Source organism: Anomalospiza imberbis, chromosome 20 (genome assembly GCF_031753505.1).
Source record: "Anomalospiza imberbis isolate Cuckoo-Finch-1a 21T00152 chromosome 20, ASM3175350v1, whole genome shotgun sequence".
NCBI lineage: Eukaryota > Metazoa > Chordata > Aves > Passeriformes > Viduidae > Anomalospiza > Anomalospiza imberbis.
This window is the reverse complement of record NC_089700.1, coordinates 220,550-237,720: the sequence shown is the minus strand read 5'-3', so window position 1 is coordinate 237,720 and position 17,171 is coordinate 220,550. Positions and strand designations below refer to the sequence as shown.

Genomic DNA, 17,171 nt, shown 5'->3' with positions numbered 1-17,171 from the left:
GGCACGGGAGATGGATGACGGGGCGGGGGGGAGACCCTGACCGGGGAACGAGAGGGGAGGACAGGGGCATTCTTAGGGGCCACCGGGGTGGGACGGGGGGCAGAGACGGAAGCAACCCCGCCCGCCCCGCGCAGAGCATGCCGGGAGCCCGCGGAGACGGGCCCTGCCGTGCTCCCGCGGGGCCCCGCCTCTCCCGCGCAGCTGGGAGCGCCGCCCACCCCAGAAGCTCCGCCCCATAAACCGCCGTCCCCCCGTTGAAGCGAGAGGGCCGGCCCCGCCCGCCCCATTAAGCCCCGCCTACCCGTGGGGCCCCGGCCCTTCCGCGCATGCGGGCAGGACTCGCCGCACTGAGACGGGAAGCCCCGCCTACTGCGCGTGTACCTCCACCTAAGCCCTGCCCCCGCGGCACGCGCCGCGAGGGCCGGCGGCCCTCACGCTAAGCTCCGCCCACTCGGGAAACTCCCGCCCTGCTGTTGAGCCCCGCCCCGGGCCCCGCCCCGCCCCGCCCCGCAGAGCACGCCGGGAGCGGCGGGCGCGCGGCGATGGCGGGCGCGGGGCGGGATGGGGCCGTGAGGTCCGCGCTGGCCGTGGCCGCCGCGCTAGCGCTCGCCTTGGCCTGGCTGCTGCTGCGGGGCGCGCTGCTGGGCGCGGCGGCGCTGGGCGCGGCGGGCGCCTGGTGCGCCATGCGGCCCGGCCCGCCCGCGCCGCGCCCGCCCGGCAAAGCCGCCACCAACGGGGGCCCGGCCGCGAGGGCCGCGCCGCGTCGCCCCCAGCCCGGGTAAGCAAGGGGAAAATGGGGGTAAAGCGGACGGGGAAGCCCCCCCCAGACCGCGTCGGAGGTGCTGACCGCGCTCTGTCCCCACAGGGTCCCGCGCTGCCGGCCGCAGGCCCCGCGCCGCCGGTACCCGCTGCCTGAGGCCCGGCCGGCCGTGCCGCTGTGCTTGCCCGCCGCCCGCTGGGAGGGCGGCTCCCCCCGCAGCGCGCCTTGGGCTCGCCGTGCCGGGCCGCTCCGCAGCCCCGTCACTGTGAGAATCGCCCCGCCGGCCGTCGGCATCGCCCGCTCCCCGGCGTGAGTACGGGGGAGACCGGTTATCAGCCACTGTGGGGACCAGGACGCACCGTGGGGAGCGCTCAGCCGACTGTGCTGTGCCCGGGAGCAGCATCCCATCCCGAGCGCTGCCATGTGGCTGGGGGGGATAGTGCTGCCCAAACCTCCGGGAAGGGCTGCAGGGGAGAGCTGTGTCTTCCCTTCTGTGGGGGGATCACACCGAGGACCCCAGCCTGCCTCACACCTCACTCTGCTCTGTTCCACAGTCTAGAACAACTGGTCTCACCTCTGGCCTTCCCAGCCACAAGCAGCCCTGACCCATGTGCAAAGGAGACTGTGCTGAATGCCATCAGCGAGAGCAGGAAAAGGGCTGTGGAGGAGGAGGAGGAGGACGCCCAGACTTTTGGGAATGATCAGGAGAACAAAAGAAGGTAAAAAGGGAGCAGTTCAAGTTGCAGCCAGTGTGTTGGGAAGGTCACAAATGGGATTCTTGCTCCAGAGGTGACAAATGGGATGTGTCTTAGAGCATGCCAGGCCCCATGAGACCTGGAGTCAGGGCTGGAAAAGTACTGTGAGAAGTGAACTGCAGAGGAAGCACACCCAGCATCACCCAGCTCTTGGTGCTTCGTCTAAAAGCCCTCCTTTGCAGTTGAAGGAATGTGGTTTAGGTGTGGGTCCAGTGTGTTCCCCTGCCTGGCTGGGATATATTTTGGGAAGCCTGGGTGGGAAGTGGCTTGTCTCCTCACCAGGGTTTGAAGACTAAGAAAGTCCACTGCTGTGGACTCTATCCTTCCGTCAGCCCCAGGCTCCCAGGAGAGATGGGATTACCAAGTGGAAGCATTGCACTTGGAGAGCTCCAAGCACTTCCCTTGTGACCTGATCTAGCAGAGGGAGGTGAAACAAGAGAGTAAATGAGACACTGTCTACTGCTTTTGTTACTTGAGGTCAGCAACTTCCATCCCTGAATTCGAAGGAGGGAGGCTGCTATGTTTTTGCCAGTGTCCACAGGAAGGTCAAGGAGTAAATCCTGAGAGCCGCTGTCTGCCAGAGCCTTTCCAACCACCCAGCTACAGCACTGCCTTGCTATCCCACCCTCCTGCTTTTCCTAGAATCACAGGATGATTTGGTTTGGAAGGGACCTTAAAGCTCATCCATTGCCACCCTTTGTAATGGGCAGGGACACCCTCCACTAGACCAGGTTGCTCCAAGCCCTGTCCAACCTAGCCTTGAACACTTCCAGGGATGAGGCAGCCACACTTTCTGTGGACAACCTGTGCCAGGGCCTCACTACTCTCAGAGGGAAGAGTTTATTCTGTGTATCCAACCTAAATTACCCTGCTTTCAATTTGAAGCCTTTCCCCCTTGTCCTATGACTGCACTTCTTGATGCAGTCCTTTTCCAGTTTCCTTGCAGGCCCCTTCAGATCTTGAAAGGCTGCTGGGATCTCCACACCACTTTCTCTGCTTCAGGCTGAGCAGCCCCTGATGTCTCAGCCTGTTTCCATAGGGAAGGCGTTCTAGTCTCCTTACTGAATTTGTAGCTCTTTTCTGGATTTGCTCCAACAGTTGCCTTGTCCTTCCTAGTTGTGTCCATGGAGGCTCTTCCATCTGGGCTGGGATAGGGAGCTGAGACACTGCTTGGGCAGTGTCTGGGGCATTGTCCTGCACTGGGGCTGCTGCTGGAGGTGGTCCAGGGAGCAGAGCAGGATAAAGCAGGGCACACCGTCCTCCTTCAGCACGGAATTCCCTTCTCTGAATGCTTGGCTCATTGGATCTGAGCCCCACAAGAGCAAATCAGGACAACAACAGAATCGGCGCACAGACAAGATCAGCTCAGAGTATTTTCTTCAAACTGTTTTTGTAATACGCCAATACACAGCTCTGCCACAAAAGCCAATTTTGAAGGCGTTAATGTCTGGCAAGCACAAGGAATGCTTGTAGATAGAAAATTTCCTTGATGGACAGAAGGGAGCTGTGTCTGCTGGAGAGTGTGGGACCACCTGTGCCTTGGGGTCAGCTTGCCCTGGGCTTGAGGGGAGCGCCTGGCCAAATGACCAAGTGACAGGGCTGTTCTACACCTCCAGTTCCACTTTACAGCAGGGTGTCTTTTGTAATTTTGGCACTTCAGATCCTCATGAAATCATAGTGGGAAGGGGAATTCAGTTTTTGACTTGAACTGTCCTGGGCACTGGTTAAGAAGAGGTCAGAGGTGGGAGTTTCAGAGCTCAGGTCTGTTCAGAAAGACTGAGCAGCTCATTTCTGGAAGTATTTTGGCTTAGAGTAACGGATTTAAGCTTTTTTTTTTGTTTGTTTGTTTGTTGTTTTTGTTTTTTACACTAAACTCCTGTGCCAAGCAGGCAGCTGGAGGAGCTGCTGGTGTTTGGGGTGAGAGTCAGTGAGGACAAGCCCACAGGGAGAGAAAATCTGCAGCAGGGTGTAGGTGGGAGAAAGCTCTGTCCTGAGTGTTGGGTGCCAGGAAAAAAGCAAGGTTCAATCTCTCTCTGGGTACTCAGCCCTCCTTTCCCCAGGCTGAGAGAGGCTTCCACACTGTCATAGGCTTTCACACTCTCTTCCCACAGGCGCCACGACAGCAGTGGAAGTGGGCAGTCAGCATTTGAGCCACTGTTAGCCAATGGTGCCCCTGCTTCTCTCATACCCAAGTAAGTGCCCAACAGCCAAAAGCAACTCCGAGAATGGGAGGGAGCAAATGTCTGGGGTCTGGAAAAGGGGACTTGGGTTTTTCTTGCAGAGCCTGGCTTCAGGGCAGAGCAAGAGAGACTGTGGATGTGCCTTCAGTCTGTCACCCTGTGACAGCAAGGCTGTGCTGCTGCTGAGGGTTGTTTCTAAGCAGGATTTCCTTCCTCCACCTGCCATGCATGAAAAGGACTGGTGGGCAGGAGAGGTGAGGAGCTCATCAAACCTTCATCCCCCTCCAGGCCAGGCTCTCTGAAGAGAGGCCTCATCTCACACTGCCCAGATGACTGCTCCAACAAGAGGTCTCGCACCTCCTCCATGAGCTCCCTCAACAACACCTATGCTGGTGGGATCCCCAGCTCCATCCGCAATGCCATTGCCAGCTCCTACAGCTCTACCCGGGGCCTCACACAGGTAGGGACACTGTATCTTGACATTATTTTGGGATCACCCATGTGATCCCAGCTCTGGGCTCATGAGGAGACACTGGTGTGGCAGTGTGTCTGGACCCAGTGTGGCTCAACCTGGCAGTCGCACCACCCTGGGGAGCAGGTGAGCTGTAGGCCGTGGGCCAAGCAGCAATTACTTTGTTTTTGGAGGAGTCCCAGGCTGAGCTGTACTGCTGCTTTTCCACCAAACCAAGAACGAGACTGTGTTCCCCTCTCTCTTGCTTCTTGGCCAGCCTCCTAGACTGGATAGATCCAGGTGAAGGAGGGGAAAGAAAAAAAAAAAAAAAAAAAGTTTTGCTGTGCTGCCATATTTTCAGTGGGAGTCAGCAGTGTGGGAGCCATGTGTTCCCACTCTGACCCAGGTCGCACCTGCTGACTGTGATGGAGCTTTGTCTGTGTGGGGAAAGGTTTGCTCCAGGCAGTGGGAGGGAGGGGTGTGCTGGGGCTGCAAAGAATCTCACCCTTGCAATGGAATCCATCTGGTTTGAGCTCCTGGCAAGGAGGTGCTGGCTCCTGCCAGAACAGCCCCACACACAGGGGTGTCCAAAGCAGTAGGGTGGTCTCTACCTGTGTCACACAAAGGCAAGGGTCCAGCAGTGTACTCCCTCCCTGGGCTCAGCCAGGGCAGTAAAAGCCCTGGAGGCTGCTTGTTCCTTATGTGGATTCAGATTAGGGTGGCCAGATTTTGTGCTCCCTAAAATACGGAGGGGAGTTTAAGTGGTGGTGAAGCAGGAGATGCTCTGAGCTCATTTGGCTCAACAACCATGGCCCTGGGCAATGGGGCTTATTGAGGGTGAGCAGGGGGCCTGGGCTCTCTGCCAGACCTATGCCAAGTTACTGCTGATATCTCTCTGCATTCCAGCTTTGGAAGAGAAGAGGTGTGAGCGTGTCTCCTCTGTCCAGCCCAGCATCCTCCCGCCCCCAGACACCAGAGTGGCCTCTCAAGAAAGCCAGGTAATCAGCTGATGGCCAGCCAGCAAGAAAACAGTCTTTCCCAGCCATCTTAGCATGCAGGTCCCACTTTCCACTGGAGCTGGGACAGTCCAGGCCCCTGTCTTACACATAGTGATGTAGAGACTCACTTGTGTCAGTTGGTCTCCCTGTCACCTTTGTCATGCTGTGGCATGTCTAAGCTGTGTCACCTCTGGCCCATTCCAAAGCCAGGTCAGAGATTTAAGGGCACAGGTTGCCACAGTAGCAATGGTGCCTGGTGACATTGGCATAGCCTGGCTTGCCGGATCATTAGGAGGAGAGAGGCTCTGATTTTTGCCATGTCAAAGTCAAATCCCGGGATCTGTATTTTAGTGCCTGCCTTGGAGAACAGCCTGTGTTCTCCTCTTCCCCAAGTCAGGGGAGCCTGATCTTATGTCAGAACTAAAACTGACACAACCACCTGGATGGGTCCAACCTGCGAGGGGCAGTGACTGCCATCTGAGACCCCCCAGCTACCCTCCTGAGGCTGACTCATCTTGTGAAGGGTGCACAGGCTCAGCCAAGCTGAGTCTGGAGCAGGAAGCAGTTCCTCTGCCTGGAGCTGGGCAAAGCTTTTGTCTTGAGATCTGTTTGCAGGAGGCAAATAAACACCAGGGATACCCGTGCAAGTGTTCAGCCTGTTCAGTCTCATCCTGCTCCCTGCGGACAGGGCTGGGCCCAGGGTTGACCATAACTGTCCCTCCTGCTTACACAGGGAAGAGGAGTCACATCGTTCCAACGCTTCCACCCCAGTGAAATCAGACAAGGAGCTGCAGACAGAGAAAGGTAAGTGTAGGTGTGCCCCGACACTGCACCCGGGTCACCAATGCAAGCAAGAGAGTGAGACAGGAGGCAGCTGAGGTCTGCAGTGGGATTGGCCTGAGGGGTCACCTGGAAACTTGGCATGTACTGGTCCCAAGGCAGTGGCACTTCTGCTGGCCTCAGTGACTGCCCTAGTGGGATTTCCAAGTGATAAGGGTGTGCTGACAGTGTTGGGGTGCTAGCAGATGCCTGGGAGTTGGCTTGCAAGGGGGAGTTCTTGCTCCCAACCCAGCGTGGGTCAGGTGTTAGCCTTGATCCACAACCTGCAGTGGCATGAGTAGCACTCTGACCAAATTCCAGTCTGATCTTATTCCAATGTTTCCTCAGCTAAAATGGAGAGGAAATCCTCTGTGCCCATGGCAGATGGGTCCCATGATATAGTGCCAGCTGTGGCATGTGGTTTGGGTAAGGCAGTGTGTTGGCACAATCCATGGAGCTAGGAAGGGGCCACTGCCCCACCAGCCTCATGTCATGGACCTACTAGATGTGAAGCTGTTCTTCAGGGTATCACAACCTTGTCCTCACTTTCAAACCATGCCCCTGGCCCTGCCCTCTGAGCGGGGCCACCCAGAGTGGGGTCAGAAGGGACAGACCCATCACTACAACCAAACACTATTCTGCCCAGAGCTCAGCCTGACTTGTCTCCTTCTATAGTTGTGGAGTCACCAGTGTGGAAGAAGCAGAATTCCCCGAGCCCACCATCTGCTTCGGGGAGCAGTGGGAAGCGCAAGCGGAAGATCCCGTTGCTGTCGTCTTTCTGTGGGGACCAGCTGGTGCTGGTACGTCGCTGTCTCACAGCCCCTTTGGTCCTGCTCTGGGACCAAATAGAATGGGCAATAGAATGTGCTCACTGCAATTTCTGCAGGGCTGGGGGCACACTGACCTGCCTGCCCTCAGGAAGGAGGCCCCGTCCTTGATCGAGTGGGAAGTGACGCTCTCCCCAGCCCCAGTGTCTGGTGGGCTGTGCGTGGTTGTGCTGCCTGCTGCCGGACCAGGTAATGGCCTGGGGAAGGCCTGCTGTGCCCTGAGTGCCACGCTGGGGGCCCACCAGAGTTGGGGACCGGAGTAGCTGCGGCAGGACCACCTGCTTCACAGGGCTCACCACAGACAGTCGCCAGTACACCTTCAGAGAGGCTCTGCCCGCTTCCCTGGGAAGGAGCTAAGCTGCTGCTGCTCTCTCTTGGCAGCCCCCGCCACCTCAACTGGGCTACACCATCACCTCAGAGGACCTGGACGCAGAGAAGAAGGCAGTGCTGCAGTGGTTCAACAGTGTCTTGGAGGATAAGGCTGGTAAGGATGGGCTGGAAATGTGGAGGGGTATGAACAAGCTCAGGTCTGGGGGTGCTCTTGATGCCTTCCAGCTGAAGAGGTCTCATGCCTTGTGGTGGTGGGTGAGGTTGCCCAGGGCTGTAGGGTGTAGGTGCAGTTCCCCTGCCTGCTGGGAAGCTCTGTTAAGGGTTTGTTCCTCACAGCCAGTTGTGGGTCCCGATACCTTTCTGTTTCCCTGTAGATACAGTCCCCAGCACCACTGCAGAGATGATGCCTGTGTCCAAGCCGCCGGTGTTTGTTGTGACCTCCCCTGGGCCTATGCCTGCCTCCACAGCTCCTGCCCCAGCCAGCTCCTCACTTCTGGACAGTTTAAAGACGATGCAGAGCAGCCAGACTGTATCCACAACACCAGGTGAGGAGGAGGAGGAGAGCTGGCACAGTGGAGTGCCAGCAGAGTCAGGCAGATGCAGCAGGAACTCCTCGTTGCCTCTGCATGAGGCAGCTGACTAAACCCTCTATTCAAATGCTCTTCTGGCAGCAGAGCTAGCATGCAGGGCTTGAGGGGACGCCTCGGGGGATGCTGAGCCCCTGGTCCTGCTCCAGGCTATGGTAACCATGGAGAGCTGGGTGTGCTGGGAGCTCTGGGAACCTTTGCAGCTGTGGGTGGGTACCTGGCAGAAGGGTGGGCTTCTGAAGGTGTCCCCTTGTCCATAAATAAGCTCTTTCTGCTTTCCAGACTCCAGTGGAACTGTGGCAGCATCCCAGCTACCTCCGTCAGCTGCACAGCCACCACCTGCTCTTGTTGTGTCATTGGAGTCAAGCTCTCTGCCTGCCATCTCTGCTGACACCAAGCCTGTGCCTCTACTGAGCACATCTGCCCCCAGTGCTCCCCCTGCGCTGGTAGTGAAACCCCCCAGCAGCCTGGCCTCTCCTGTGTTCACTGAGTTGGGCCAGACCCCCAGCAAGCCTCCCTCCTTCCCAAAGCCAAGCATCCTGTTTGGGATGCTGAACACCCCACCAGCCAGCCAGCCAGCAGTGACTGCAGCCACTACTGTGCCCACCACAGCCACTGCTATGCCTACCACGGCCACTGCTACACCCACTGCATCCACTGCTGTGCCCATCCCGCCCACTGCCGTGCCCACCACAGCCCCCATCTTCAAGCCCATCTTTGGTGCTGTGCCGAAGAGTGAGAATGCGGCCGTTTGCACGACTTCCACCACAGCCACCGTGCCTGTAAGCTCAGGCCCTGCCTCAACGTCCTCCACATCCTCCATATTCAAGCCCATCTTTGGCAGCATCAGTGCAGCTTCATCTCCAGCAAAAGTCTCTCCTTTCGCCTTCAAACACGCGGCACAGCCAGTTTCAGAGCCGACAACTGCCTCCACAGCTGCTCTGGCAGGAGCCACGGGTCTTCCCAACGTCATCTTTACCACTGCAGCTACAGCTGCTACCACCCAGAGTTCCTCCACGGATGCCACCATTAAACCTGTCTTCAGCTTTGGACCGAACCCGCCTACTTCCACTTGCCCTGCTGCCAGTGTGACTGTCACTGCTGCCACCTCCACCAGCACAACACAGCCCTTCCTGTTTGGGGGCCTCTCCAGCTCTGCTCCCAGCCCAGAAACCAGCTTTGCCACCTCAGGGCCTGTGTTCCAGTTTGGGAAGCTGCCTCCAGCCACAGTCACTGCCACCACCAGTGTCCCAGGAGGCCCTGCCTTTGGCCAGGTACCTTCAAACTCAACCACCGTGGGCTTTAGCATATTTGGGGGCACTACACTGACCACCTCTGCCCCAGCCACCACAGCTCAAGCGCCGCTGACATTCGGCTCCTCCGTTTCAGCTTTTGGCAGCTTTTCAGCCAGCACAAAGCCACCGCCACTGTACCCCAGCACTGGGAGCCAGCTCACCTTCAGCACTGGGGCTGCTGAGAGCCAGGTGCCCACCAGCAAGCCTGCTTCTGGCCCCATCAGCTTCACCCCCTCATTCAGTTTCGGAGCCCCCCCAGCACAGTCAGTAGCTCAGCCAGCATTTGGCAGTGGTGCCCAGCCCGCCTTTGGCACAACCAGTGCCCAGGGCTCCTTTGGCACCAGCAGCACCCAGGCAGCATTTGGGACCACCACCTCGGTGTTCTCTTTTGGAACAGCCACCTCCACCACATCCAGCTTTGGTGGCACCACCCAGACCACAAGCAACAGCACCGGTGCCACTGTCTTTGGTACCACCCCATCTCCATTCACTTTTGGGGCCAGCACCCAGCCGGGCCCCTCCACCAGCGCCTTCGGGATGGGTACACCAGGCCTCAGCAGTGGGTCCCCGGCTGTGGCCTTCAGCTTTGGGGCTGGGCAGAGCGGGGCAGCCCCGGCAGCAGCACCCTTTGGCTCATCTCTGCCGCAGAGTGCACTGGGAGCGCAGGGCCAGAGCACGCCCTTCGCCTTCACCATGACCAGCACTCCCAACAGCAAGCCTGCATTTGGAGGTGAGTCATGGAATCATGGAATGGGTCATGTTGGAAGGGACTTTAAAGATAACGTTGATCCATCCGTCTGCCATGGGCAAAGACACCTTCCACTAGACCAGGTTGCCCTGTCCATCATGGCCTTGGACATTTCCAGGATGGGATGGGAGCAGACAGGCCATCTTGAGGTTCTAGAGTTGGGCACAGTAGTATTCCTGATGGACCTTGTCAAGGCTCCCAGGTTCCACAGCCCTGGTGAGGCCAGTGCAGAGCCTTGCCATACAAAGGGAAGGCACTCCCATCACTCCCTGTTAATATCCTGCTCCTCTGGGGAGGGGAATCCCTAAATTCTGCTCATTGGCCCCTCTGAAGGCACCAGCTCCCCAACTCTGCCCATCCAAGTGTCCTACAGGAGCTGAAGTTGTCTGAGTCTTTAAGAACCACTTGGAACACCTTAGCAAGCTGGAATGCTGCCGACCAGCAACTGCCATCACTTTGTGCTTGCTCTCAGGGTTTCCCTAACACTTCAGATCCTCGCTGGATACTCCCAGCTTCCATGGAACTGAAACCCACACAGTGAGCAACTCCTTGATCTAGAGAGGCCAAGGTCTTTGTTCCTCCCTGGCAAATCCTTCTGTGTGGCCCTGCTGTTCAGAGAGCCGTGGGATTATCTGGAGAGTGTAACTTTTGCATTAAAATGGCTTTTCAGCAGCAGAGGCTGGTTCTGGGGGATGGACTGTGGTGCTTCAGCCCCCAGAGCATCCTGTGCCTCCTTTGAGTGCCACCGGCTCCCAAAGGCTCTTTCTCCTTTGCCAACCCTGACTCACAGTGACATCTTGCTTTCCAGGATCTCCAGTGCCCACCTTTGGGCAGGGCACACCTGTCCCTGGAGCCGTGGGCAGTGGAAGCAGCACCATTTCTTTCAGGACACCCAGCACTCCTGCCTCAAGCTTTGGAGGAGTCGGCACTTCCTTTGGTAAGGAGGGAGTTGGTGCTGCAGCCTTGGGGAGCTCATGGGTCATGGTGTGCCCTTAGGCTGGGGACAGTGGTAGGGCCAGGTGTTTTCTGACAGATGGCTCAGGGAGTTCATGCTGGACTCTCAGGGATGCCAAGCCTTCCATTCCTCCCAGGGTGAGGATTGCACTGATCCCAAAGCTAGCAATCTGAGCAACCTTTCTGCTTCCAGGTTCATCCACTCCCACCTTCTCCATTGGGGCAGGATCCAAGACGGGCACTCGCCAACGGCTGCAGGCACGGAGGCAGCACACCCGCAAAAAGTAACCCTAGTGCTGCTGGGCTCCACTGGCTCATGTGTGGGGGGGCTGTGGACTGGAGCTGTCCCTATGTTGGGACCAGGCCCAGTCCCTGACACCCACTGGAGACCATGCTGGATAAACCAAACTCTTGTTACTTGAACAGTTCCAGAGAAAAGGCTGGACAAATCTCTGTACATATCCACAATGTTCTTTCCCTCAATTTATTTTGCCTTGTTTAATAATGTGTACATTTCTCCCCATTTGCTTCTTCTAGCTGTTTCCGTGCTCCTCCCCAGCCCTCAGCCAGCCCCAAGGCCGTGTCCCACTCAGAGCTTGGCCAGCAACATGCTGTGGTTCCAAGCTGCTGTCAGACACTGTCTTCACCAGGTCCCGAAATCTTTCCCATAGTTCATCCCATGGCCTGGTGAACATGGTCCCATGCCTGCAGCCAGGGTTGGTTCCAACCTGGCTCTATTTTGGTGCCACAGGTGACTGGCATGGGTGTGGCTGAGTGACACCCCTGGGACCTAATGTCCTGCTACCTCCAGCTGAGGACATGCCATAGCCCGGGTCCTGGGCTGGAGGCACGGGGTGAGGATGGGGGTCCCCCCACCCCTCTCCCATCTCCCCTGCTCCATGGGGCTGTGGGCTGCCCCCCACCCTGCTCCCTGGTTCTGCTTTATCCATGCTCCTGTTCCTGCACTCACTGAATCGAATTTGGAGGAAGAGCTAAACCGTGTGTGTGGCGGCATGTTGGTTATGCCGGATTTGCTGTTTGGAGTTTCTTTTTTGGGGGCACCAGTCCTTGGGGGAGACGTGCCCCAGCTAATTGGGTGTTGACAGTAGCATCACTGCGTGGCTGCTCGTGCTGGGGAGTTGTCCCTTCCACGTCGTGACTAAAAGGCAGCTAGGACAGGGGATTCCAACTGTGGCAGTCTCTCCACTCCCCTCCCTTCTCTCCTAGTACCTCTTCAGCACTTCAGGGGGCTCTGGAATTGCTCACAGAAGGAGTCCAGAGCAGATGCATTCTCCCGTCCATCCCAAGTCCAAGTTGTTTTTAATTTTTCAGCTCATCTCCATCCCAGTGGGTTTTACTAGCTCCTAGGAACTGTGGTGCTGCCTCCCCTGTCCCCATCCAGCCACGAGTGAGATTTCTCCCTTCCCTGCGTTGGAACTTCTGTGGGAAGAGACTGCCAGAGCTGGGGGTCACCAAAGAGCCATCCCTTGCCCTGCTGAGGGATGGGCACTCCATTCCCAGAAATGTTTTGCTGCCAGATTTTTACTCTCCGAGCCGTGTGAGTGTGTGTGTTTGCTGAGGTCTAAATTAAAAAAAAAAAAAAAAAAAACCAAAACAAAAAAAAATCACAAATATTTAAACATTTTTTAACAAAAATTTATTTTTATATTTAAGCTAAATTGCCTTCAAATTCCTTCAAGCTTGGTTCAGTGAAGTTGCCTACCCTGCAGCTGTTAGTGTTTAGCTATTCTCACCCTGGCTGTGCCTGCGGGAATGCCCTGTGCTGGGAAAGGCAGCTGCATCCTGCAGGCTCTACCATGCTCCCCACCGCTGTTCATCATCCCCTTCCTTTTGAATGTGATGTATGTGGATGTGACTAAACCTTTTTTTGTTTGTTTTTTAAAGTTTTTTAATTATTTCTCTGAGGGTGCAGAGCAGGAGCTCTCATGTTATGGTGCTGAGTGCTAGGGTCAAGGCATCTCTTCCAGCAGAAAGGGCAGGTGATGGGCTCTGTGTGACACAGAGGGGACACAGCCCTGTAGTAAGGGGACATAGAGGACCTGCAAGTGCTGGTGGGAATGTTCTGGCCATCACCCGCCAGCATGGCTGAGGGTGCAGTGGGCCAAGAGCAGCCAGGCTGGGAAAATGTGTCCTTGGGGTTGGACGAAGCAGAGGGCCAGGGGCTAGTGCCTGCCAAGACTGACCCTGGGTGTCCTTCCCTCTGCCCCAGTTAGGATTCTTGGCCAGGAGAGCACCTGCTCCCCATCCTTGAGGTGCCAGGGTTTGGCCAGGTCAGCTCTGAGAAGATGGGGATGAGCTGGGAGAAGGTTGAGGGCACCCTGGCTGTGGGTCCTGCCCCCAAGTGGCTTCCCCACGTAGTCCCACACACCCGTGAGGAGCTAGGCTGTCCCTTCCCTGCCACACAGGCCCTGCTGGGAGAGCCCCTTGTGCTTGGGTGGAGGCTGAGTTTTAACTGACTGAGGACTTGGACCATTCCTGGTGTGGCTGATGAGGATTTTAGTGTGAATGTGCAATTTTTGTTTCCTTGCTTCTTATGTCTCGGGTTTAAAATAAAATGACTGTGTTCACTTGGCTGTGCCCATGTGTGTTTCCTGGGGCTGGGATTCCCAGAGCAGGGTCATGCTAGTGGAGTTCAGGTGCAGCACCCTCTGGCTCATATGTCCTTGCTCCCCCAGTTCAAAGAGAGGGATAGGATTATTATTATTTCACCTCTTTCCCCCCACTTTGCCTCTGCTATAAGCAGTGGCAGTTTCAGGGCAGGACTACACAAACACACTGGAAAAAACAGTGGAGAGAGAGAAACTTTTAATCTGCTTCATCCCTACAGTGATTTTTTTTCGAGAGGGAACATGATAAACCACCCTTAATCCAGCTGGAGGACCCCAGCCCTGCAGGGTGCAGAGTGAGGATTGCCTTGGGGGTAAACTTGGGGCAGGGGTTGGCTGCAAGGGGCAGCCCTGGGTAAGCGGTTGCCCCTTCCTGGTACCAGGTCCCAGTGTTGGCACTCAGTCTCTGGTGTTACAGAATTCTCACTATGACTGCAGTTAGCACATGTGTTCAGGCCAGTATGTGTCCCCAGCTGTGCAGGGGTTTGTCCAGAAAATGTTTCACTCTTTCATCTGCTGCTTTTTCTTTTTCCTCTTGGGAGCTGCCCCTGGCTCTGTTCCCTCTCCTGGCTGTGGGTTCTCTTTGGCTGCTGCAGGCAGGGAGCTGTGGACAAGAGCGAACAGCCTGAGCCACGCCTTCTCACACCCTCCCCGGGGTTCCCTGGTGCCCCCCCAGAAGCAGCTGAAGTCCCCCACAGCCCCCTCTCACCTGGGGGCAGCAGCCCCTTCCCTGCATCGTTCCAGCACAGCCACGAAGAAGCCATGGGTGAGGGTCTCTGCAGGGGAAGCACGGAGGCAGCTCTCTGCTCCAGAGAAGGCCGCGAGTCCTCGGCAGGGCCAAGATGGGAAGGCAGTCACCAGCCTGCAGCATGGAAAAGGGGTCAGCACCAAACCCTGCCGTACAGCCCCCCAGGTTCCCTGAGCCAGACTCACCTGAAGGTCGAGCCCCACTCCTGCAACACAGCCTGCACCACATCCTCGTTCTCTTCCCGGTGTAGGGAGCAGGTGGAATAGACCAGGCGCCGGAGAGCTGGAAAGCTCAGGGCATGGCTGAGGACGTGGCGCTGGAAGCCAGCCAGTGCCTGCAAGCGTTCAGCACTCGGGGCCACCTCCTCCCCTGGCCCCCGGGTCACCATCCCTGCGGGACAGGAGCTGTCACCTGGGTTTGCACACCCACAGCCCAGTTCCAGGAGAGCAGCTGGAGCCCCACACATTACCTGAGCCGCTGCAGGATGGGTCGAGAAGGATGTGGGTTACTCTGCTGTATTTGGGGTCTCTGGGGTCCACGGTCAGGAAGTCCTGCTGGACCAGCTGGCAGCCAGTGACCCCTGCCCGTGTCAGCAGCGTGTTCATGGTGGCCACGCGCTTGGGGTCCACATCAAAGGCAAAGATCTGTCTGAAGGCAGAGCCAAGTGCCTAAGACAAGCCATGAACAGACCACCTGACCCCCAGGAACACTCAAATAATGAGCAGGCAGACCTTGAGAGCTGCCTGCCCTCCGGCAGGGTTATGGAACAGGCCCAGGGCCGGGGGCTGGGAGTGAACCTCCATGTGACTTCATGTCCCCTCAGGTCCTTCCAGTGGCCCAGAAGTAACCGGCTCGCCTGAGTTGGTGACAGGTTGCAGCTCCTCCTGCCACCTTCTTGTGGGCTCGGGGGGGACCAGGGCCGCCTCCTCCCTTCCCTCCATCCCTGCACACAACCCTGCCCTCACCCCTTGTTCTTCAGGATGGCAGCCAGGTGGCTTGTCTTGTTTCCAGGGGCAGCGCAGGCATCAATGACATGGGAGCCAGCAACAGGGCCAAGGATGAAGGCAGGGAGGCAGCTGGCCTGCAAGAGGGCAAAGATCATCAGAAGGGTGGGCAGAAACACCTGGCCCCTCCTCAGGCATGGCTGATGCTGTGGGGTCACAGGGACCACCATGACACAGGGCCAAGGCCACCACCACGCTCCACCAAAAGCCTTGCCCAAGCCACAGCCCCCTGCTCCTCCCAACTCCCAAGGGATTTTATACCCCAGGATTTCATCCTGAACCTTCAAACAATGGAAGTTTGAACCCAACGGAAAACTCCCAGGGGAGTTCCACAGTGTCTGCTTTGACTTAAATGCTGCAGCAAGCTGAGCCATTGTGGAAGGAGCTCAACTTTCATCCCTGTCAGTAGTTTTCCTGCCCCTGAAACTTTTTGCTCCCCAGTTCCCTCACCTTGTCCTGCAGAATTATGTGTCCTGAAGTATACAGCAGGTTGTCATGGAAGTCTGTCTGCGAAGGGAAAACCAACAGCTCCGGAAGATGCAGATCCAGCAAGAATTTTTTTCCAGAAAGGGCCTTCAGCTCCTCCACACTGTCCATGAGACACAGGGAGCATGAATACAAAGTCCTAATCCCTCACAGCAGAGCCCAGGGCTCACAACAGAGCCCAGGCTGAGAAATCCCTTCATTCCACAGCTCCTCTCCAGCTCCAGGCAGCATCTAGGAGTGGGGAGTGATAGAGACCCCAACCCAACCACTCTGAGCACCAAGTTCAGCAACCCTTCAACCCACCAGACCTCATCCCACTTGCTGACATTCTGGGAAAGGTGGGATAGCAGAAAGAAATACTCACCTGGCTGCCTTGCCCAGATAGGCATATCCCTGGCACTTGAAGAAGTCGATCACATCATCCACACAAGTCTTCAGGGTGTTGACCCGGACATAGCGCGGGACCTGGGAGGCTGCAGGGGCCGGACAGGTCAGACACAGATCCCACTGCTCCCAAAACAGGGTGCCCACCCAGCCCGAGCCCACTCACCTGCGGCGCTTACTGCCTTCTCCGAGGCCAGCAGGTCCTCGTTGCGGCTCACCTTGTGCCGCACCTTCATGCGGGCCAGCTCGGCCTCCAGCCGTGCCCGGTGCCGCCGGGCCACGGCCTTCCACCGGCCCCCGCATTTCAGCCCCTTGCCGAAGAGCAGGTCATACACCAAGACCTGCGGGGAGGGGACGAGGTAAGCCCGGCCCCGCCGCCCCAGGCCACCGCGGCTGCGGGACACCGCGGCCCAGGGATTCTGCGAATCCGGGACAGCGCGGCCCAGGGATTCCGCGGATGCCCGTACCTTCGCCAGCTGCGGCGCCAGCTTCTTCTCGGCCTGCAGCAGCGCGGCTCCATCCAGCAGCTTCTCCAGCACCGAGGCGTAGCGGAGGGTCTCGGACACCAGCGCGTACAGCTGCCGGACATGCTGCGGAGCAGTCAGCGGTGAGCGCTACCGGGCCCGCGCCGGGCTCCGGGGCTCCCCTCGGCCTCCCGGGTGCGATTTCCCCCCCGGCCGCCCCGCAGCCCCTTTCCCTCCGGGCGCACCGGGAAGCCGCTGTTGTACACGAGACTCTTGAGGCCACCCTCGCCGCGCTCCAGCCCCACCAGCACCGCGGCCGCCGCGCTGTACAGCGCCATGTGCGCCCCTCGCCGCTTCCGCCGGGGCCTCCGGGGCCACAGGGGGCGAGCGCGGCCCCGCTCCGGGCTCGGTGCCCGGGGCCGAGCGGGAGGAGGGCCCAGAGCGGAGCGGAGCGGGCACCGTGCGGACGCTGCTAGGCGGGCAGCGCCGGCGGAAGGGCCCGGGCGACACCATCATCGCAGTGACCCTGGCCAACCCAGTCACCCCGGTCACCTCCATCACTCTGGTTACCCCGGTGATCCCAGCCGCCTTGCCCACCCTGGCCACCCCGACCACCCCATCATCACAGTGACCTCGACTACTCTGGTCACCCCGGCCAGCCAGTGACCCTGGTCGCCCCCATCATCCTGACCACCCCATTATCAGTGACTTTGGCCAGCCCAGTGACACCAGTGACCCCTGTCGCCCTGTTCAT

The 17,171-nt window shown here is 58.1% G+C and overlaps 2 protein-coding genes across 2 annotated transcripts; one reads left to right on the top strand and one right to left on the bottom strand.

Moving 5' to 3' along the window:
- Nucleotides 1-519: 519 nt before the first annotated feature.
- On the top strand, nt 520-13,292 carry POM121 (POM121 transmembrane nucleoporin). Its single transcript, XM_068210066.1, has 13 exons — nt 520-778; nt 866-1,069; nt 1,315-1,479; nt 3,627-3,707; nt 3,984-4,155; nt 5,053-5,144; nt 5,878-5,948; nt 6,639-6,763; nt 7,172-7,274; nt 7,495-7,665; nt 7,990-9,732; nt 10,559-10,687; nt 10,898-13,292. Exons 1-13 carry the CDS (start codon nt 543-545, stop codon nt 10,990-10,992), a joined length of 3,387 nt encoding a protein of 1,128 aa, XP_068066167.1. The 5' UTR covers nt 520-542; the 3' UTR covers nt 10,993-13,292.
- Nucleotides 13,293-13,513: 221 nt separating this feature from the next.
- Nucleotides 13,514-16,841, bottom strand: NSUN5 (NOP2/Sun RNA methyltransferase 5). Its single transcript, XM_068210076.1, has 10 exons — nt 16,663-16,841; nt 16,421-16,543; nt 16,120-16,294; nt 15,934-16,042; nt 15,534-15,672; nt 15,045-15,160; nt 14,549-14,727; nt 14,265-14,469; nt 14,041-14,193; nt 13,514-13,935 (listed from the first exon to the last, which is right to left on the bottom strand). Exons 1-10 carry the CDS (start codon nt 16,753-16,755, stop codon nt 13,833-13,835), a joined length of 1,395 nt encoding a protein of 464 aa, XP_068066177.1. The 5' UTR covers nt 16,756-16,841; the 3' UTR covers nt 13,514-13,832.
- Between the last annotated feature and the right edge of the window lie 330 nt (nt 16,842-17,171).

Bases quoted from the DNA above. Each gene is read 5' to 3' on its own strand.
- NSUN5 (XM_068210076.1), bottom strand. From the start codon at position 16,755: ATGGCGCTGTACAGCGCGGCGGCCGCGGTGCTGGTGGGGCTGGAGCGC. The intron at 16,295-16,420 runs GTACGGGCATCC...CCCTCCCCGCAG, and splicing joins TGGCGCCGCAGCTGGCGAAG to GTCTTGGTGTATGACCTGCT. The intron at 13,936-14,040 runs GTGAGAGGGGGC...TCTTGTCCACAG, and splicing joins GAAGGGGCTGCTGCCCCCAG to CTCCCTGCCTGCAGCAGCCA.
- POM121 (XM_068210066.1), top strand. From the start codon at position 543: ATGGCGGGCGCGGGGCGGGATGGGGCCGTGAGGTCCGCGCTGGCCGTG. The intron at 779-865 runs GTAAGCAAGGGG...CTGTCCCCACAG, and splicing joins CCGCGTCGCCCCCAGCCCGG to GGTCCCGCGCTGCCGGCCGC. The intron at 7,666-7,989 runs GTGAGGAGGAGG...TCTGCTTTCCAG, and splicing joins GACTGTATCCACAACACCAG to ACTCCAGTGGAACTGTGGCA.